Source organism: Sceloporus undulatus, chromosome 1 (genome assembly GCF_019175285.1).
Source record: "Sceloporus undulatus isolate JIND9_A2432 ecotype Alabama chromosome 1, SceUnd_v1.1, whole genome shotgun sequence".
In the NCBI taxonomy this organism is placed as follows: domain Eukaryota; kingdom Metazoa; phylum Chordata; class Lepidosauria; order Squamata; family Phrynosomatidae; genus Sceloporus; species Sceloporus undulatus.
Genome location: NC_056522.1, coordinates 199,150,442 through 199,172,374, shown reverse-complemented (window position 1 = coordinate 199,172,374; position 21,933 = coordinate 199,150,442). Strand labels below are relative to the sequence as shown.

The window sequence follows — 21,933 nt, the reverse complement described above, 5'->3', positions numbered from 1 at the left end:
ATTATTATTATTATTATTATTATTATTATTATTATTATTATTATTATTATTAAATGGAAGCAGGCAGAGAGCACTGACTCCTGCAAATAGGAAGCTCTTGCAGAGCCTTAGGCTCGCGCAGCAGAGGTGTCAGTCTCGCGCCAGTTTTTTCCCCCCTGGGGTCAAGTAAGGTCTGGAACGCTGTGACGTCACCAAAGGGCGCAGAGAGGGAGGGAGGGAGGAGAGAAGGTGAGAACTCCTCAGGAATCAGGAGGAGGACCCTATTTAGGCCCCGCCCTTTAGCTGGAAGAAGCAAGCAAGCCACTGCGCGGCTCGCGCAAAGCACGCCGGGAGCGAAAGTGACGAAAGTCTCCGCCGACGCCGCCAGCACCTGCGCATGCGTAGTATCTTTTCCATTACAGTACTAGTTTTTTTAACCCCTCCCACCCTCCTCCTCCTCCTTTCCTTTCCCTCTCATCGTGCTCTGCTACTTCCGTCACTGACGGCTTGTCGCAAAGGCGCCCGTGTTGTCGTTCCCGGCTACCTCCGTGGAATCCTCTTCTTCATTCCTCCCTCCCTCCACAAGTTCTCTCCCCCTCCCGACTCCCTTCGGGCGGGCGCGCGCGCGCTCGGACTGTTGAGCGCGAGGAGGAGGAGGAGGAGGAGGAGGAGGGCGCGCGCGCACGGGGCCTCCCTCTCCCCCTCCCTGGGCGATGCCCCCCAAGAAACAGCCCGCGGCGGCGGCGGCGTCAGCAGCGGGGGGCAACAAGAAAGCCGACCAGAAGAAGAAGGAGAAGATCATCGAGGTGAGAGCGGTGGATGGGCGCCACCACTGAAGGAGGGGAAAGGGGGGTCCTACTCCTCTTCCTTCTCCTCTGTGCCAGCTCTGCACGGCTGCTCCCGGGACGGAGGGGGATTTCCTGGTTCCCCCTTCTTGGGGCCTTCAGGGGCTGCCTTCACTTCAAGGGAAAGAACGCTCAGCACACTCCCCCCCCTTTCCCAAGTTGGAATGGTTTGGTCCAAGCACAGGTCAAGCGCCTCTGAGTGGCCCCCAAGGCCCCGCCCACACCATACGTCATAATTAGATAGATAGATATGTACAGTATATTATGTGTGTGTGTATATATACATATATATATATATATATATATCATAACATAAATCATAGCATATATATAATGAAATATATATGTAATATATGTACAGTGTATATACATGTGTGTGCATATATACACACACACACAGTATATCATAATATATATATAATATATACATAATATGTGTGTGTGGGCAGTGTATATAGGTGTGTGTGTATATATATACACACACCAGATCATTATATATACACTTGTCCCTCCATATTCACTGGGGTTAGGGGCACAAAACCCCCATCAATATAGATAAACCGCAAATAACAAAACCTCTATATTTTTACCTGAGAGGACACCTCTCTGGGAATCTCTAGGTCCTCCAGAGCAACTCTGTGGTCAACTCTATGCCAGACGCTGGCCATAGGACTGCCCTGGAGGAGCTACAAAGGCCTAGCAGAGTGTCCTCTCTAGGTCTTTCTGTGCATCTTTTAGTTAAAGTTGGCCATAGAGTTGCACTGGAGGAGGACCTAGAGATTCCTAGAGAGAGCATATTAATCAAATCCACAAATATCAAGACTGCAAATATGGAGGGATGGTATAGAATAGTAATAATACATTATAATTAAATATAATAAATAAAGTATATTATACCAGCCTGTCTCCCTCTCTCTCTCTCTCTGGGCCCATGTTTGTTCTGGGATTAGGTCTGTTTAGGTCAAACTGTGCTCTTTAAGGGATTTTGGACTTCAGCTCCCAGAATGCTAGACTGTTGACCAACATGGCTGAGGCTTCTGGGAACTGAGGTCTAAAATCTCTTTAAAAGGTCATAGTTTAGATATTAGGTAGGTAGTGGGTATGGTTGAGGGGTCTCTGGGCCTTAATGGTTAGAGGTGAGGGGAAATTTACCTTTAGTAAAGGATAGTATAGCCAGGAATTCCCAAACTCTGCTCTTTCAGGTGTTTTGGACCTCATCTCCCAGAAACCTCGGCCATCTTGGCCAATAGTCTGGGATTCTGGGAGCTGAAGTCGAAAACACCTGGAAGAGCAGAGTTTGGGAATCACTGGGATGGTGTCTAAAAGTTCCCATAGCTTGGATCTGTCATTGATCAGAACAGGAAATATCATACATAGGTCCTCTCTCTCTCTCTCTCTCTCTCTCTCTCGTCTAAAACACACTGCAGAAATAATGCACTTTGAGACACATTTAACTGCCCTGGTTCAGTGCTAGGGAATTCTGGGAACTGTACTTTATTGTGGCACCTGAGTGCTCTCACAGAGAAGGCTAAATGTCTCACAAAACTACAGTTCCCAGAATTCCCTAGCATTGAACTGGGGCAATTACAGCGGTCTCAAATAGGATTATTTCTGCAAGGTGTTTTGGACCTCTGGTATAAGGTTCAAGATCTCTGGGCCTCAATCCCCAGCAGCTTCCCAGACTGAGGTGAGGGGAATTTTACCTTTAGTATAGGATAGTGTTAACGAAAAAGTTAATGATAAAGATTAAGAGTTACAAGAAGTCATCCTTAACAACGAGGGAATCAAAATAGTCAAAGAATTCCCTGTCAGACAGTTACTGAGGAAGGTGAAGGAAGAAAGTGCAAAGGCAGACTTACTGCTGAACGTGAAGAAAACAAAAACAATGACCACAAATTCAACCTAGATAATGAGGAAATAGAAACGGTAAAGGATTTCCCATACCTTGGATCAGACATTGATCAGAACAGAGGCTGCAGTCAAGAAATAAGAAGAAGATTAGGGATGGGAAGGGCAGCTATGAAAGAAATGGACAAGATCCTAAAGTGTAAAGATACACAACTCAACACAAAAGTTTGACTTGTCCAAGCCATTGTATTCCCCATGGCCACATATGGCTGCAAGAGCTGGACAGTGAAGGAAGCAGATAAGAAGAAATATCAACTCATTTGAGAAGAGTGCTGAGGACACCATGGACAGCCAAAAAGACAAACACATGGGTCCTTGAACAGATGAAGCCTGAACTCTCCCTTGAAGCCAAGATGACAAAACTTAGGCTGTCGTACTTTGGCCACATCATGAGAAGGCATGAATCATTAGAAAAGGCAATAATGCTGGCAAAGGTAGAAAGCAGTAGAAAGACAGGGAGCATGCGCACCAAATGGATAGACTCAATCAGAGAGATTGAGGGCCTGAATTTGTAGGATGTTAGCAGAGGAGAGGAGGAGATATCTTGGAGATATCTCATCTCATAGTTTGCCATGAGTTGGGGCCAGCTCAAGGGCAGTTAATAACAACAGCAATACAATAGTGTTTTTCCTTGATTGAATATGTCTAGTGTTCTGCCTTTGGGGGAAAAGGGCATTATAAATAAACAATGTTGTTGTTGTTGTTGTTCTTCTTCTTCTTCTTTAAATTGAGTCTGGAAAGTTATGAAAGACCAAAGGTTGAGAAATACTGGCTCAGTATAACTGTCAAATTAAAAAGCTCCTATTCTCTTTGCTATCATCACTACTATTGTTCTTGTCGAAACTCAGAAATAAAACTGTAAAATAAAGATCTTTTTTGAAGCAGCTACATAGAAACATTCGGATTGTAGTTTCCTATCCTGCCTCTGAATGACAGAAAAAGGGAAGGCCCTCCTATCATCCCAACCTTGGAGGGAGAGAAGAAGAGGCCAGAGATAGGTTGCTGCCACACTGCAGAATTAACGCACTTTGACGTTGCCTCTTGTGGAATCCTGGGATATGTAGTTTGTTGTGGTACCAGAACTCTGATAGGAAAGGCTAAATAGCTCACCAAGTTACAAATCCCAGCATTCCATAGCATTGAGCCATAACAGTTAAAGCACTGACGAAACTGGGTTATTTCTGAAGTGTAGTTGTAGCCTAATCCCATGCCATCCCCTTACCTTTGTGTTTTGTTCTCTTATTTAGATTGTAAGCCTGAGGGCAGAGAACCGTCAAATTAAAAATAGAAAAATTAAAAACTTTTGTCCCTCTAGATGTAGTTATCATGTTACAGTACTTTGCCATGGCTGTGCTGGCTTGGGCTTCTGGGAGATGCAGTCCAAAATGTGCCTGCAGAGTCCAAAGTTGTCCACCCATAATCTATGCTGACAGACTGGCAGCAGCTCTCACATTTCAAGGAGACATCTTTTCCAGCCTTTCCTGGACGTGATGCCAGCAATTCAACCTCTTGATTTCTTGTGTGAATCAAGAAAACACACAGAAGACTATGTTTTCAGCTGATGAAAGCCTCGGATGAAAAGAAATACAATTTTAGTAGTGTGATTAGGGCAACAGTCCTGTGAACAAGGTCCATGTGAGCTCATCCGGTCTTACTTCTGAATAGAAATGTTTAGGGGAGTACTGTGCAGCTGTAAACCTTGTTACATTTGCTAAGGGATTAATGCTATAGTCTTCTGTTTGCTTAGGAGAAAGTCCCTCTCGGTGCTCTGAGTACATATTTCTCACTGAATACGCATTGGAGTGGGTTTGAATATGTCCTTCTGTTAGGTTTATGCATAAACCTTTTCACTGAGTTCTTTTTTTATTGTTTTGTCTTTTCAAAGTGTACATCAGGTGTGCTACCTGAATTTGGTATACTTGGCTCTTGGAGACATAGGTCCAAAACACACTGCAAAAATAGTCCAGTTTGAGACCTCTTTAACTGCTCTGACTCACTGCTAGGGACTCCTGTAGTTTATGGTAGCACCAGAGCTCTCTGACAGAGAAGGCTAAATGTCTCACAGAACTACAGTTCCCAGAATTCCCTAGCATTGAGCCCAGGCAGTTCAAACGGTCTCAAACTGGGTTATTTCTGCAGTGTGTTTTGGACCTTAGACACTTAGAGACATGCCAAACCAACTAAACTTGTGGTAGTGTGAGACAACAACAACACCAAAGACAAAATGCCAAAAGGATTTGGCATGCTATTTGAAATTATGACAAAGAAACCATTCCTTGGTACTTCAGCAGTGAAACATGAATTGTCATGCTATCTTCTGATGCAGAATTTCATATAATTATCAGTTCTGGTGAATTGTAAGGTATTTTTTGAGGTGGAACACAAGAATTGTTCCTCAAAAGTTTAAGAACTTTAATTTTGAGTCAGACTACAATGGATGGGCTCATAGTATCTGCTGGGGTTTGGTTGCAAGACCTCTCATGGATACAAAAATCCATGGATGTCCATGTCCCATTAAATACAGTGTCATAGGAAAATGGTGTCACTTATATAAAATGGCAAAATCAAGGTTTGCTTTTTGGAATTTATATATTTTTAAAAATATATTTTAAAGCTGTGAATGGCTGAATCCATGGATCTGGAGGGCGGACTGTATATTAATAAGCTGTTCCCTAGGATTTTTTTTAATTCCACAGAGTTAATAAAGTATCCCTACTACTGGGAAGGAATACCTACCTATGAGAGCATGTTTACATACACTTGCCTGAGACTGAGACTATAGTCTTGTGTTGTGTGCTTTCAAGTCGGAACGACTTATGATGACCCTATGGCCAACCCATCACAGGGTTTTCTTGGCAAGATTTGTTCAGAGGAGGTTTGCCATTGCATTCCCGTGAAGCTGAGAGAGAGTGACTTGCCCAAGGTCAACCAGTGGGCTTCATTGCTGGGATGGGAATCGAACCCTAGTGTCCAGAGTCTTGCTCCAAAACTCAGACCACTAGGCCATGCTGGCTCTCAACTGAGACTGTAGTGAGACGTATATCTGAATAAACGTGCATAGCATTTTTCTAGAGAACGTCTAAATGGTTTTGTCTTGTTGCATCCAACTGAATATTTCGTGCAGATAATATTTTCGTAGAGATGCAGAAGTGTTGTGCATCAAAGACTATAAATAGAAGCCTCATTCACAGTAAAACCATGTTGTGGAGAACAAAAGAGGTTGGTAAAGACTTTGAATCTCTAATTGGACTCATATACAGTAATTCCTTTTATGAAATGAATTGATTTTCATAGAGGAGTTGGAGGTAAATGGGCTTCTTCTGGGCACTAAGTGCTGCTCCTTTAGGATTAATTTATGCATTTTGCACAAGAACATGGCACACTTAATTATGTCTGTTTCTAGCAAGCTTCTTTAGAAAATGTGAAGTTAGACCCTGGTCTAACTATCCACTTTTCGACCCAAAAGGACCTCTCTTGCAAAAATGGTACTTTACCAGAAGGCTGGTTATTATTAAATGTTCCATGTCATGTTAGTCTTCTAAATTATTTGGAGGAAGGAAGGCATACATTCAGACGTGTCTCTATTAGGATATAATGCATAAGCTAGAGTATTTGAAAATCCATGAGCCTGCATTTCGTGCTCTAAGGACTGCAGGGGAAAGGTCTTCACTAGATCCCACCAACATCTCAGGCATGTCTGGTGAAAACATGGGGGAGCCTTTCCAGTGGTTGCTCCCATATTGGGGGACTCCCTTCCCAGTGAGGTTCAGTAGACCCCCTCTCTGCTGTCTTTCTGGTTTTTTAAACAAAAGTGAATTGAATTATATTTTAACTTTTAAAAAATAAACAATAGGGATTATTTAATTTATTTAAAATATAAATAAAATAAGAGGTTTTTTTTTTTAATTGTATTGTGTTTTTTAAAGTGTAGTATGCTGCCTTGGGTCCCATACTGGAAGAAAGGCAGGATATCAAATAAATAAATTAGCTATTTTTATTTTTCATAAACGGCTTTTTGGGTTTAACAGTTCTGTATGCATAATTAAAGTTAATAGACAAAATTCCAGAGACTGTCTGAGAGAAGTATATTTTAGATTATAAATCATGTTACTCAAGAGTAAAGTGGTAGAAAGAATGAAAAGTTTGCTTTAGTACTTTATTGCCATTGCAGTAGGAATTAGGACTGGGGTACATTTTAGATTATTTATCCTTACCATTTTTGTCGTCTTTTTAATGTCCTGCGTATGCAGGGACCTAAATATGTTGAATTAGGGTTTCATTAGTCTTTAAATATGATAGACTTTAAAATTTTATAAATTATTCTTCCATTACTTAAATTACTTTGGTAACAAGATAGGCTGCACCCCACTTTTATTTGTATGGTTATATTCATACAGCAGATCTTATTACTTGAGAGAAATACATACTTCACAAGAAATTTGAGAGCAGTTAATATAGAACAAACAAAATCTATGACTCTTTTTAGTGGCATTTCTTCCAAAACTAAGTGTCTATACAGGCTTCTCAATATGTGAATATATTCCAGTAAATATTTACATTTTCAGTCACTTCATAAGTAATTAAGTGTCTAACAAAAAAAAAAGGGGACGGTACATTCTAGGAGGTTATGTGAATTAAGAAGTTTAATAATATTTTCACCAATCTTTCTGATGTAGGACAAAACCTTTGGTTTAAAGAACAAGAAGGGAGCAAAACAGCAAAAGTTTATCAAGGCTGTGACTCACCAAGTTAAGTTTGGCCAACAAAATCCTAGGCAGGTAAGCAAATGTTTGCTTGGGTTTTCTCACATCTCTTTGCATGTTTCATGCTGTAATTGTTTGTTGTTATACCCTGTATAATAGAACTGTCAATTATAGGTATATGCCGTATATACTTGACTATAAGTCGACCTCATGTATAAGTCGAGGGCAGGTTTTGGGGCTGAAATTGTGGATTTTGATTTGACCCATGGATAAGTTGAGGATAAAACCTAGGGGCATATAGCAAAGGATCTAAAAGATGAAGCAAAGCAAAACAATGTTAAAGAACTTACACAATTCCAGCAGACTTGGCTCTTTGTGCTCACTCTTAAGGTTGGATAAGAGTAAAGGGGATTGGTGCTTCCAGGATAGATTATACTCCTGTCTTTTACCAGGGGATAGTTCTTTCTTTTAAATAAGAATTAAGATACAATACTTACATTGACCCATGGATAAGTCAACTCAGTTTTTTTGGGTCAATGTTTTGGCCTAAATTTCTAGACTTAAACATGAGTATATACAGTAGATGTTTTTAGTTCTCATGATGGTTTTGCATGTACTGTAGTATTGGATCCACCTTTCAGAAGACAAAAGGAAATGGGATGAAGGATAGGCAGATCGGGTGGCTTGGTGGCTAGCCCCTAGGTGAACATTTTGGGAATTTCTTTAAAAAATGTAAGCTATAATTTGGTTATTTTCAGCATCCACATGTTCCTGGAGGAGTAACGTAAAACCATTATACTGCACTGATGTATACAGTTATGAGTAATTTCCAAATCTGGATTTTTGCAATATTATTGCTATACCATTGAATTATACCATATACTCAAAACAGTTTTCCATAACTGTTAGTGTATCAGGAATGGGCAACTTAAGTGACTCCATAGGCCAATTTTTTGCTACTAATATACTGGAGTGGGTTGGACCGCTAAAAATCCCCCCCCAAAAAAGTCCTGGAAGGACAATAGTCTTCTTATGGGGGGGGGGCTTTTTATGTTACTGCAGTAGGGCCATGTTACCTATATAAAAGGTGAATTATCAGCAGGGTCGTAGCCGGGGGGGAATCTTGGGGTCCGAACCCCTCCCTTCCATTAGAAAAATGAATGGTGTGTGCTGCTGTGCTGCTGCACCCAAGCCCATTATAATGGTGGCACTTACTCTGGATCCTCCCCCCTTCCTAAAATCCTGGCTATGTCCCTGTTATCAGTCCAGGAAATTTCTGGGGAAGGAAATTCGCTCTTTGGAAAGGGAATGGTAATAAGAGTTGCAGTCTAACAACATCTGAAGGCAGCACTTTTCCCACTTTGCCTTGTAATGGAAATTAGTTTATTGTGAAGTCACTAGTTTGCAATGTAGAGATAGATTTCATGGTAAATATTCTAGTGTGTCTTGTATTGTAATTATTTGTTACTGATGATAAAGGTGTTATTATTGTTCTTACAGGCCGCTCAAGCAGATGGGGACAAAAGATTAAAGAAAGATGACAAGAAGAAAGAATTACAAGAGCTGAATGAGCTTTTCAAACCTGTGGTTGCTGCACAGAAAATAAGTAAAGGTAAGCTTCCTTTGACAAACTTGCATTTTCTCATGTTGAGTATCTCAAACCAGTTTCTGTTTCAGTTGTATTGGAAAGATATTAAATAAGTTCAATTTGTTGCAGGTGCTGATCCAAAATCAGTTGTCTGTGCTTTCTTCAAGCAAGGGCAGTGCACAAAAGGAGACAAATGCAAATTTTCACATGACCTTACTTTGGAGAGAAAGTGTGAAAAGAGAAGTGTTTATATTGATGCAAGAGATGAAGAGCTTGAAAAAGGTAGATTACATCTGATAAGGCAGCAGAATTCATTTTTCTGGTAATAAATGTAAAGCTCAAATAATCTCCATAGGTGTAAGTTTTTCATAATAATTTGTTGTGACCTAATGTGCTTTTCTAAGAATTTTTGATCAAATTGTAAATACACTATTGAAATTACTGGTAGTTAAAATCAAACCATCTTAAAGAAGTCATGGAAAACCACAACATATCATGGTTCCTTTAATGTTTGTTTTCATTTTAGTAAGCTTAAAACTAGATGTGTACAAATTAATCTGCTCAGACGCCATACTGGAAGTGAAAAACAAAGAAAAAGACTGCTGTTTACAGTAGTATTGTACTGATTGCACACCGTTCGAGAACAGAGCTATGGCACAAAACACAAGGGCAGGAAGCTACATTGAAGTGGTGGGTTTAATCCATTTTCCCCACTTACACTGACCCCCAAAACAAGACTGCTGATGTTCCAGTGTGGCTGCAAGACTGGAAGCATTCTCCCTCCTTTTTATTTAACTGAAATTGAGCATTATGTCCAGTTTGTTTGGGATCTGATATAATGCTAATATGCAATTAATTGAAAATATAATTGAAGTCTTCAGATCTCTTCTGAGCTGCACTGAATGAGAAGAGAGAAGACTCACCCAGATGCATTTGCATAATGCTAAAAAATTGTATATGTGAACATAAGTCACTGTACATTACTTCTATTAAGCATTTGGTAGCCCAAACATCTTACTTAAGGAAGTGGCATGAGAACGTAGTATGTTTTTAAGTAATACCCACATTTACTGTATAGTTTATTCTATTTGTTAGCATAAGTTGCCTTCCTCTTTTTCAGCCCTTCCTCTCCAACAATAAAGTACTGTATAGACCACATTAATACTTTGCCTTGTTTTTAGACAACTTTCCATGTTCAAAATTGCTCTACAATTCTAATCCTTGCCTCACAACATGTCTTTGAGGTAGGTCACTAGATTTATTTTACAGATGAACAAAACAGAAGCTATGGTGCTTTTATTAACAAAATATTTGACATTTAATTTGAGTCATAATGGCCAAATCCAGCAGTCTTTGTTGCATGGCTGATTCTTTAAAAAATAAAAACCTGTTTAATACCCAAGTCTATTCATGAAAGCCTTGGCAAAGCATATTTAAATTTGGGTTTGGCTAGGATTCATGGAAAAAGTGGGTTATGAAGAAAGGTTTGGAAAAAGGTGATATCTTATGCCCAAACATTATGTAAAGCATTGTATTTATGCTGATGCATTCAGAACAAGAGTTTTATCGCTTTTTAAAAGCCAGCTCTTTTCATAAACACAGATATGTAATGTGTATTGAAGAGACTACTGGTGTGCAGAGGAAGCAAAGGCTTTATGGGTTTCTTTCTGACTACTTAAAATATTTTGTTTTTATATCTAGACACAATGGATAACTGGGATGAAAAGAAGCTGGAAGAAGTAGTAAACAAGAAACACGGTGAAGCAGAGAAGAAAAAACCCAAAACACAAATAGTATGTTCTTTTCTTGATTTGTATTGCAACATCTAATTAAGATATTTGTGTGCTCCCACAAGCAGAAGCGGGAGGGGTCCAAAACCTGCAGCCCCCCAAGTGCCCTGGAATACAGGTTTTCAGTGCAGGATATTGCAGCACTGGAAAGAGAAAGAAAGAAAAGTGTTAAATTTAGGCTCTTTGTTGTAATCTTTCTTAGTATATATAGGGTTTATGCATGTTTAGTTTGACAAAATAGTCCATGGATCATTCACTAACAATATATGACAATATTAAGATGCAATAAAAATATTGAATCCAGTACACCAAATGTGAACTCACTCAGAAATACAATTGTCTTGTGTAGTTACAGGTTTAATGTATATGTTTTCCAGATGTTAAATGCATCTCAGCTTTTTCTAAGATAGATCTTTGTTACAATCTGAAAACCAGGAATAAAGGCTAAAATATGGTAATTCTATAGATGCAAAAACAATTTGCTTCTATAGAGGTCACATCAGTATAGTATGTATAATATTTGGAAATGAAGCTGAAAACTAGCCTATAGGCCATAAAACAGAGAACTAGTTCAAGTGTATACAGTGTGTTGTTCAGATGCAGCATTCTTGTGCAGTTTCACAAACCACTATAAAACTCCTTGGAGTGTAGAAACAGTCTACCCTATAGTCAGAAGGCTGGAGTGGGGTGCTGTTTGAAACATACAGGTCAAAAAACCTGTCTGAAACTGTGGCACTCTGAAGGAGCATTTAACTTCTAGATTTTTTCTTCAGGTCCTGTTATATAACTGAGGGGCTCAATCATAATACATTTACTCATCTAGGTATACTGTGTCAGATAACTTTTGAACTAGTTCTGAGTGCTTTTAGTCCTCTGAGGCACCATACGCACTGCAGAAATAATGCAGTTTGACACCGCTTTCATTAGCATGGCTCAGTGCTATGGATTCCTGGGGTTTGTAATGGCACCAGAGCTCTCTGACAAAGACTAAATATCATACAAAATTGCAAAGCCCAGAAACTCATAGGATTGAGCCATGGCAGCAAAGGCATATCAAACCATTAGTATGGATTTAACCTGAGTGCAAAAATCAGTTGACATTATGTGGTAACCTGTAAAACTTCACAGCCTTGAATTTCAGTTTGATACATAGGTGGTTTTGACCAACTAAGTATTTTTCTTGATCAAATGCAAATAGATAACCAAATGCAATTGGAAAAACAAAACAATTTCCCTGCATGTTATCAAGACAGCTAAATAAGGCCATCTGCCCTGTTTCTGTCTTGTCTTTAAGTTGAGTAAGGCAAAACAGAGATAAGGCAGATGGTCTTATTAACTCTCTTGGTGGAGTGCTGGCAATTTTTTTTTAAAAGATTGCATCTGGTCACCAGAAATAAAAATGCATCTTTATTTATTATTTAGAGTATTTATATTCCACTCTTTGGCCACAAAGGCCCTTAGAGCATCTTACAGATTGTTAGTTTGACAGTTCTCTGCCCTCAGGATTACAAATTAAAAAGATACGACACAAAAGGAGAAGGCAGTGGGGAAAGGGATTGAGTTCAGCAGATACTTCCAGTTCTTCTTTCCCTCCGAGATCATGGTGGTAGCAGTTAAGATGGAGTGAGGGCCTTTCATCTGCCTCTGGATCTAGGCATGGTGGAGTTGTGTGTACCTCTTCTTCTCTCCATCCAAGGGAGGATGGCAGTAGGCAAGATGGAGGGAAGGCCTTTCAGCTTCTTCTGGGCCTAGGCATCTTGCCATATTATATAAAAGTTAAGATGGAAGAACAGAACTTATTGTTAATGTTTTTCCAGGTCTGCAAGTACTTCCTTGATGCTATTGAAAACAACAAGTATGGATGGTTTTGGGTTTGTCCTGGCGGAGGAGACAACTGTATGTATCGCCATGCTCTCCCTCCTGGCTTTGTACTCAAAAAAGACAAAAAGAAGGAAGAAAAGGAAGAAGAAATATCTTTAGAAGATCTAATAGAAAAAGAGGTAATGCTGTAAATGACTTTGCCTCTAATAATGGTATCCTCTACAGCCTGTATGAGATAACTGGCTCTGGGGTTCCACATACACACACCCAAAGTGATTCTTGTTCTATGCTGTGATCTTTATATTTATTGATGTTTTTTCTGCTAAAGGCAGGTGAGAAAAGCAGTCTGTCTAACAGCAGTGAGAGAAGTTGGGGTGGTTGCATTTGTGGGGAGATTAGAGTAATTTATATCTCAGTTATTTGGGCTAGATTTGTAGGAGTACATCAGATTCCAAAAAAACCCTACTTGACAGTACTGTAAAGGAAATATATACAAAACTTAAAAGTCAGGTTTAATGCGGGGGGGGGGGGGGGCATTAAAACAGAATATTGCTAATACTAACGCACTTGTTTTGCATATATTCTGAGAATGTTTAATCAGATGGGGATGTTCAATGGTTCTGCCTTGAGTCATTGTTCAAAACCTGCTAATCTCTAATTCTTATTTTAATTCCTGTTTACTAACTGACTGTAGGCTCAGAGGAAACGGGTGAAAACATAGATTCTCACAGGAAATTCAAAGGGAGTATCATATTTAGATGCAGTGTTATAGCCCATGATGGTGAAGCACACCCAAGTTGAAAGCATCTGCATAAGGACAAGGAATAAGGGCTATAGGGTTTTTCTTAATGCAGTGAAGAAAGAACATCTGTTGCAGTAGAAACAACACAAAGAGCTCTTTGTTTCTGGCATTAAAAAGTAGCCTTCTATAAACATGCTAATGATTAATGTTCTTACTTTACAGCGTGCTGCCTTAGGACCAAACGTTACTAAAATTACTCTAGAGTCTTTTCTTGCATGGAAGAAAAGGAAAAGACAAGAAAAGATTAGCAAAGCTGAACAAGATATGGAAAGAAGAAAAGCAGATTTTAAGGCTGGCAAAGCACTGGTGGTAAGTTCTGCTCTTCTGAAAAGTGTGGTCTGTTACGTTGATTCAGTATAACAAAACAAAAGCAATCATCTTCAGTAGTTAAGATATCTTGATCTGCTTTTAAGATTCTTATTTCTATTTAATGCTGTGTTCCTTTTCTCCATGGCTAGATCAGTGGACGTGAAGTATTTGAGTTTCGGCCCGAGTTGGTTGATGCAGATGATGAAGAAGCTGATGACACTCGTTATATTCAAGGAACAGGCGAAGATGAGGTAAAGCTGCTCCAAGAATGTAGTGCAAATATAGTACACTCAAAATACTTCATAATTTACTGTAACATTGTGAAACCTAGCCTAAGAATATACATGAAGGTTTGACTGCTATGTGGTGGGTCATACATAGCTTCTGAGCTACAATGCAAGGATTTTGCTGCAAGCATGATTTGGAATGTTGATTACAAGAAAATGTTTTCTTTTTCCCTTTAGGTGGATGAACTTGTTCGTGTAAATGATGTCGATTTGAACCTGTATGTTCCAAAAGCTGTAGATGAAACTGGCATTACTGTAGCTAGTCTGGAACGATTTAGCACATATGCTTTGGCTGAAAAGGATGGTAAGAGTTTGGGATAATTTTCTTGCTGTTTGGTAAAGAAAATGATTGCCTCTAGATGTACCTTTTTAAGTATGTCCTGACAGGTGTGTGTGTGAGAGAGAAAAGGAGAGCGGGGAGAGGGGAAGGAAGAGAGAGAGAGGTACATGATTTAATTGGACATGATGGTGAATTCCATCAGTTATACCTTCAGGTTGCGGCATAAGACTCTGATTTCTGTGGCATTTCCTTACAAGTTAGTGTTCTGATGTATTTTTCAGGTTTATCAGTCATACTTTGAGAGTTGTATGGTCTGGACCCTTAGTTCTATATCAACAGAGAAAAAAATGCTGAAGGTGTATTTAAATAGTGCATAATGAAATTTGGATTTGCTTGTTTTACTTACAGATAACAAGTTGAGTGAAGCTTCAGGTGGAGGACTGGAAAATGGAGAGCAAAGTGACTTGGAAGCTGACAGTGAGATAGAAGGCACCCAAGAAAATGGAGTAATTGACGCAGTACCAGTTGATGAAAATCTTTTTACTGGTGAAGACTTGGAAGAACTAGAAGAAGAACTAAACACACTTGATTTAGAGGAATGAACAAGCAGGTTCACATGTGAATTTAATCTACTTGACAAAGTGAATATTGGCTCCGTCTGTTTACTCTAGAATTCATAAATGGAGTGTTATTCGTTTCTCATGTGATTCTGGAAAGAACATGACCCAGAAATACTTCCCCTCCCTTTTTTTTCTGATGTCGTCTTAACCAGCTTCATAAAATGCCACCCGTAATAGGACACTGAGAGGACTCTTAACATTTAATGACATTGTTATGAATCTCCAACCAAAAGTAGGAAGTCTAAACTGCTTTTCCATAAGGAGTGAAGGGGAACATTGCTACCAGATCCATGACAAGGTCTAAATGAAAGCTTTCAACAGGATCGTATTTGAAACAAATATGTTTGAGTGGTTTACAATTGAGCTATGTACTGTAAAATCAAAATGATAACAGATCAAAATGCCTGTGCTCTTGCAGGTGCTGAAATTGTTCAAGTAATCTAAAGCAACCAAATGCTTAAGGTAGAGTATGTATAGTATGGGGCCCTGAATCTAAACTTTAAACATAAGCCACAAGGGTGTAAATAAAGATTATCTGATTGAAAAACACATTGATTCTAGTGTATTCATGTTCTGCCAATATGCAGTAAACCTAAACAAAAGTAATTCTGATGGTATGCAATCTCTAAATTGTCATCATGTAGAAATGCAATGTTCCTTCTGCCTTCCATAAAAATACTTGTTATAGTGTGCTTTCGGTCGTTTCCGACTTGTGGCAAACCGTATCATGGGGTTTTGTTTTCAGGGCAAGATTTTTTCAAAAGAGGTTTTGCCTTTGTCTTCCTCTGAGGCTTGGAGAGTGTGATCAGGAGCAGTAAAATGGGGACTGCTGTTAAATTCATCTTCGCTTATATGACCTTGAACTCTACTTAGAATGCTGTCTTAAAATCTCGATTTCAAAAATGTTTTAGTAACTTGGGATGAGCAGGAAATATTGCAATATCATTCAAATGCAGAAACTACAGATTTAGAAAATGTTATTTAAAGTTCGGATTGTGCACACAGGGAATTGAAAATGCTTTTGGTCAGTCTAGCTGGTAAAAGAGAACTCTGCCTTGAATGCAGAACTTTCATCCACTGTAGTGCTACCTTGATATTCACATATAATTGAAGGTTATAGACCAATCATCAGTATAGTTTATGGAACACCTCAGTGTAACTGCCTATCTGTTCTATGTAGAAGGTATTTTCCCTGCTCTCTCATCAGTCTTCTGGCTCTTCTCACTTGTTTGGATTATATCTCGTTTACCTTAATTTGTCCAGATCAAATCCAAATTATGGACTTCAGTTTAGTATACATGCTGCTTTCTTATTTTTTAATAAAAGCACTTGTATTTTTTAAGAATTGCTGCATGCTGGTTTTCAAGGTGGGGAAGGTAAGTAAATGTGGTTGAGTGTTTTGAGGTTTCTTATTAATTTGGAAGAATCTTCTCTAGACTAGACTAAAAAAACAGCAGGCCAACCATTTTTACTTGTGGCAAATTTAAAAGGCAGTGGATTGAGTTATATAAGTATTGTACAGTATTAAATTTTTACGTTATTGCTATGACAAACACACATGAGACTCAAATGGTTCAGTGGATATGTATTTTTTCCTGAACGTGATCTGGATTATTTTGTTTGTAATTGTGTTAAAATATATCAAATGACTTTATATTCAAGCTCAGTCAGGCAAAAGGAAAAGACAGAATCATGCTAGGATTGAATCCTCCTCAGTTGCTATAGGCAGAGTAGTGAACCACATGGAGAAATGCATCTTGATTGATTTAACATTAACATTAGTGTAAGAAGATAGTGGCTTTAAAATTCTTAATTTTGGCATGTATTATGTGTTCCGAAATGTTATCTTCTAGCGCTGTAAATTGTACTCTGACCAAATACTTAAACCACCTTTCTGAATATGGAAACACTTTTATCAAACAGCAAATTATGAGTAGACGTTGCTGCACAAGGACTTCCCTGGAAATTTTTGTGAAGCAGCAAAATACAAACATGCTTTAAGTGGGTAAATCTCTATTGGATATGATAATGTCCTAAATTCATATACATGTTAAGAACAGTGGCTTTAAATTTTTTGTATAGGTTATTGGATCTTGCTGTTGTCCCACTTGAACTGAAGGTGACCCAGAACATACCATATATATTCATGCATATGTAAAGGACAGGTTTGGGGGACAACATTATGGATTTTGATATTACCTGTGGATAAGTCAAGAGTAAAACTTAGGGGCATGTAAAAAATGATGTAGGAGAGAAAGCAAAGGAAAATGATGCCAAAGAATTTACAAAATTCCAGGAGGCATAACTGTTTGTATTCACATTAAAGGCTGGATACCTGATGGAACTATGGTACATGGTGGCTACAGTATGTGATGTGTGTAGGATATGACCAGTTACAGCTAAGAAAGTATACACTTGCCAAGAAAGATGTAAAGGTCAGAATTAAGGTACATTCCCCTTCTCTGAGTAGAGTGACAAAAGGTGAGAGCTTCATCTAATTGGAGCACCAATCCCCCTCTCAGTGCTCCTTTGAGATGAAACACTAAAGAGCCACCGCCACCATTTTTCTCCTCACATTCAAACAATGCCAGAAGTGGCGCCATGGTGGAGAAAGGGGGGGTTCGGTGTTTCTTTTAGGTTCTCCTGGGACTGACTAAGCTCTTGTCTTTTGCCGCTATTCAGAGAAGAGGAATTTCTTCTTTTTAATAAGAGCTAAGGTACCGTATTTAATTGACCTGTGGATAAGTCTTAGTAACGGAGATGAGTACCACCTCCTACAGTTGACAATCACGTGAGAGAGGAAACCTTTACCTTTATAAGTTGACTCAGGTTTCAGTGTGTGTGTCAATTTTTTGGCCAAAAATTCTATATTTATACATGAGTATATGCAGTACCCTTTATGCCTGTACAGACGTATGTTTCACTGTGACAACTGATGTCATGAGCATGGAGCATTCAAGAAACTCCCCAAGATTTCCTGAAAGCCTGAAATATCTAGTGGCAACCTTCCAGAACTGTAAGATAAAGGGAACATGAAATCATTGAGTGAGGCAGCAAGATTTGCTGTAACCCTACAATGTAGGATTGTAATAAGCAAATAACTTTGGCCTGTGTCCTCCATTTAGTCTGTCCTGTTGCCCAATGTACTCCTTTTTTGGACCATGGCTAAGAAGCATGGATTTACATTTCTAGGAGTGTTTTTAGGCTTCTCCTTAGTCATGTCCTCCATTATATAGTGACATTATGTAAGTGCTTAATAATAATAATAATAATAATAATAATAATAATAATAATAAATTTTCCCACATCTCCCAGACGGATCAAGGTGGGATTCCAATCTAAAAATTACAAACACATAAATAAAATACAATAACAGGGATAATTCTATTAAAAACTAACATATCACATAGAATCATAGAATTGAAAGAGATCACAAGGGCCATCCAGTCCAACCCCATTCTGCCATGCAGGAGGTCTCAACCAAAGCATCCCTGACAGATCGTCATCCAGTCTCTACTTAAAGACTCCAAGGAAGGAGACTCCACTACACACCGAGGGAGTTTGTTCCACTGTCGGACAGCCCTTACTGTCAGGAAGTTCCTCCTAATGTTGAGGTGGAATCTCTTTACCTGTAGCTGGCATCCATTGTTCTGGGTCCTGTTCTCTAGAGCAGCAGAAAACAAGCTACTCCCTCCTCAATATGACATCCCTTCAAGTATTTCAACAGGGCTATCCTATCACCCCTTAACCTTCTCTTCTCCAGGCTAAACACCCCCAGCTCCCTAAGTCGTTCCTCATACGGCATGGTTTCCAGACCCTTCACCATTTTAGTCGCCCTCCTTTGGACACGCTCCAGTTTCTCCGCATCCTTTTTGACTTGTGGTGCCCAGAACTGGACACAGTATTCCAGGTGGGGCCTGACCAGAGTAGAATAGAGCGGCACAATTACTTCCCTTGATCTAGACACTATATTTCTATTTGCAGCCTAAAATCGCATTGGCCTTTTTAGCTGCTGCATCGCACTGTTGACTCATGTTCAACTTGTGGTCTACTTGGACTCCTAGATCCCTTTCGCACTTAGGACTTTATCACACATCGACCTATGTGCTTCCATCCCAAAAATGGTCAAAGTGCTGGCATCCCACAAAAGCAAGCCCTGTTGCTATTGGTTATGACACACAGAGCACAACAAGGGGTTAAAAGCACAAGTGGGTCCAATGTGGATTTGGGTATCAAAAGGAGACAAACCAATCTCCATTGCCAGCATAGAAATACCTTTTCTGAGTATGCTCAAAACTGTCATTTCCACAAATGCCCCCCCCCCCCCATTCTCTAAGTAGGGGAGGGGATACCGGGTGGGATCTTCTTTGCCACAGAAGCCCCAAAAGGTGTTTTCCTTTGCAAACTCCAAAACCAGACAGACAAACAAGAGAGAGAGAAAGGAGGGAGCTGGGCCCATTTCTCCCTCCTCTCCAGGAGGACTTCCAAAATGCCCTCTCTCTGCCTTCTCCCAGCAGCTCTTCCCTTAATTAGAGACTGCCAAGAGGAAGGAAAATGCAGTCGGCGAGAGAAAGAGGGGAGTGTGTTTGTATGTGTGTCTCTTTAAGAGATGAGAGCTTCCGGCTGAGTGGGGGGGAGAAAAGCTCCCTTGGCAAGGCAAAGAGTGGGTTCCCCCCTTCGCTATCAAGATGGTGGCTCCCAGAGCCCTGTAGTGCACCATCACCACAGTATCCAAACTGGTAGCCGCCATCTGTCCGTACAAGATGGCATCAGCCAGCAGGGGAGTCCTTTTGTGATTCTAATATGCCCCTGCCTCTAGGAGCTCATGGGAGGAGGGAGCAACCTAATTCTCAGGGGAATCTCACCTTCTCCCCTGGGAAATAAAGGGTTTTGAGGCCTCAAGGAGGCTTATAATGGGATCCCCCACTATTATACTGTATTTGGAGGGGAAACCTCTGGAAGTATGAGCTGCCATTCTGGAGCAGGTTCAAGACGCCTGCCCTTCAAGACAGAGGAGCAAGGCCCAGGAAAAGACATGGCAACCCTCTGCCCAAGAGAAGCCTACCCATGTTTTCCTTTGCAAAGGTTCTATCTGTGGTCTGAAACCTTGACTCCATTCTGGAACCCAACTGTTGGTTGTTAGCTCCTGGTCACTGTCAGGGCTTCCTCAGAGTGAGGAGCGAAGAGAAGCGGTCAAGCGGATAGCAGCGGGGGGGGGGTCTGGCCAGCGCCAGACCCCCCCCCCCGAAAGCATCTCTGCTTCCCCCCCCCCCACAGACAGAAAGCCCCTCACTTCCCCCTGCGCCCCAAAGGACGCCATCGCCTACTCCTGGCAAATAGTCCCAAGAATTCAAATCCCAACTCAACCAAGGAAGGACAGAAGAGAGAACTGCATCTCCCAGCAACCCCCACCCACCATCCTCTTGCTGCCACTGCTGGTTAGTCGGCTGGACTCTTAAACGCCTGCTTCCTCCCCTTCCTCCTCTTTCCTCCCCTTCCTCCTCTTTCCTTAACCTCCTTCCTCCCTTCCCCTCCTTCTTCCCCTTCCTTCCCTTTCCCTCTTCCCTTCCCCTCCTTCCTTTTCCCTCTTCCCTTCGCCTCCTTCCCTTTTCCTCTTCCCTTCCCCTCCTTCCCTTTTCCTCTTCCCTTCCCTTCCTTTCCCCCTTTCCTCCCCTCTCTTCCTTCCTTCCTTTCTTTCCTTCATTCTTTCTTTCTTTCTCTCCCTTCCTTCTTTTCTTCCTCGCTCCCTCCCTCCCTTCAATCCTTCTCCTTTCCTTTTCCTTCCTTCCTTCCTCTTCTTTCATTCCCTTCTCCCTTCTTGATTTCTCTCCCTTATTTCCTTCTTTCCTTCATTCCTTCCTCCCTCCCTCCCTTCAATCCTTCTCCCTCCCTCCCTCTTTCTTTCTTTCCTTCTTTCTTTCTCTCCCTTCTTTCTTTTCTTCATTTGTTGTTCTTTTACATTTGTATTTTTAATAATAATAATAATTTCATACAGCCAAATTTTAATTTTGTCTGAATCAATAAATCTTTGTCCCAGTTCATTGTCAGTCCCTCTACCATTTTAAACTGGGTTGTTAACATAATCTTATAAATTTTCCCTATTAATCCTTTTCCCCTTTCTATTTTTTATTATTTCTTCTAGCAATTCATTTTAATCTAAAATATTCAATTGTATTTCATCTAATAATTTTATTATCCCTTTTATTTGAATCCAATATTGATTTCCAATTAATATAGTTAATTTTTCTTCCTGTATTCATGCCCCTGTTGAATCATATAAGCCTCCAATTATTTTAAATCCCTTAATCTTTAATTTTTTAAATATCTTTCCAAAATATTCACGGTTACTTTTATTCAAATATTCGATTGATAACCATTTCCAGTTTTTTATACCCAGTTTTTTACTCCACTTCCCCTGTATTTTACATTTCACCACCCTTGGACCAAATATTTTCTTTTTCTTTCTTTCCCCATGTTTTTTCCCTGGAAGATAGAGACATACTCCATTTGATTGCTCTGTCTTTCTAATTTAACCCACTTTATATTTCTTTCCCTCCCTCTCTCCCTCATTCTTTCCTTTCTCCTTCCTTCCTTCCTTGCTTTCTTTCCTTCTCCCTCCCTCCCTCCTTCCTTCCTTCCTTTTTCTTTCATTCTTTCATTCTGTCCTTTCCCCTTCCTTCCTTCCTTCCTTCCTTCCTTCCTTCCTTCCTCTCTTTTTCTTTCTCTCCTTCCTTCCTTCCTTCCTCTCTTTTTCTTTCTCTCCTTCCTTCCTTCCTTCCTTCCTTCCTTCCTTCCTCCTTTCTTTCCTCCTCTTCCTTTCTTTCCTGGCTTCCCTCTTTCTTTCCTTCTTTCCCTCCTTTCCTCTCTCCCTCCTTTCATTTATCCTTCCCTCCTCTTCCCTCTCTTGCTTCCTTCTTTCTTTCCCCTTGTCTTCCATCATTCCTTCCTTCTTTCCTTCCCTCTTTTCTTCCTTCTCTTCTTTACTTCCTTATTTCTTTTGT

At 40.1% G+C, this 21,933-nt stretch overlaps 1 protein-coding gene across 1 annotated transcript; it reads left to right on the top strand.

Moving 5' to 3' along the window:
• The first annotated feature begins 502 nt into the window (after positions 1-502).
• ZC3H15 (zinc finger CCCH-type containing 15) lies at positions 503-15,481 on the top strand. The gene is made up of 10 exons (XM_042444539.1): positions 503-785; positions 7,409-7,510; positions 8,936-9,047; positions 9,153-9,305; positions 10,725-10,816; positions 12,631-12,813; positions 13,599-13,745; positions 13,895-13,996; positions 14,210-14,336; positions 14,721-15,481. The coding sequence occupies exons 1-10, from the start codon at positions 693-695 to the stop codon at positions 14,912-14,914; spliced, it is 1,305 nt and encodes a 434-aa protein (XP_042300473.1). The 5' UTR covers positions 503-692; the 3' UTR covers positions 14,915-15,481.
• Positions 15,482-21,933: the final 6,452 nt, after the last annotated feature.

What these genes read in the sequence shown, in the direction of transcription:
- ZC3H15 (XM_042444539.1), top strand. Translation starts at nt 693, where the DNA reads ATGCCCCCCAAGAAACAGCCCGCGGCGGCGGCGGCGTCAGCAGCGGGG. An exon ending in GCCAACAAAATCCTAGGCAG is followed by an intron (nt 7,511 to 8,935) that starts GTAAGCAAATGT and finishes TTGTTCTTACAG; the next exon opens with GCCGCTCAAGCAGATGGGGA. An exon ending in AAGGAACAGGCGAAGATGAG is followed by an intron (nt 13,997 to 14,209) that starts GTAAAGCTGCTC and finishes TTTTCCCTTTAG; the next exon opens with GTGGATGAACTTGTTCGTGT.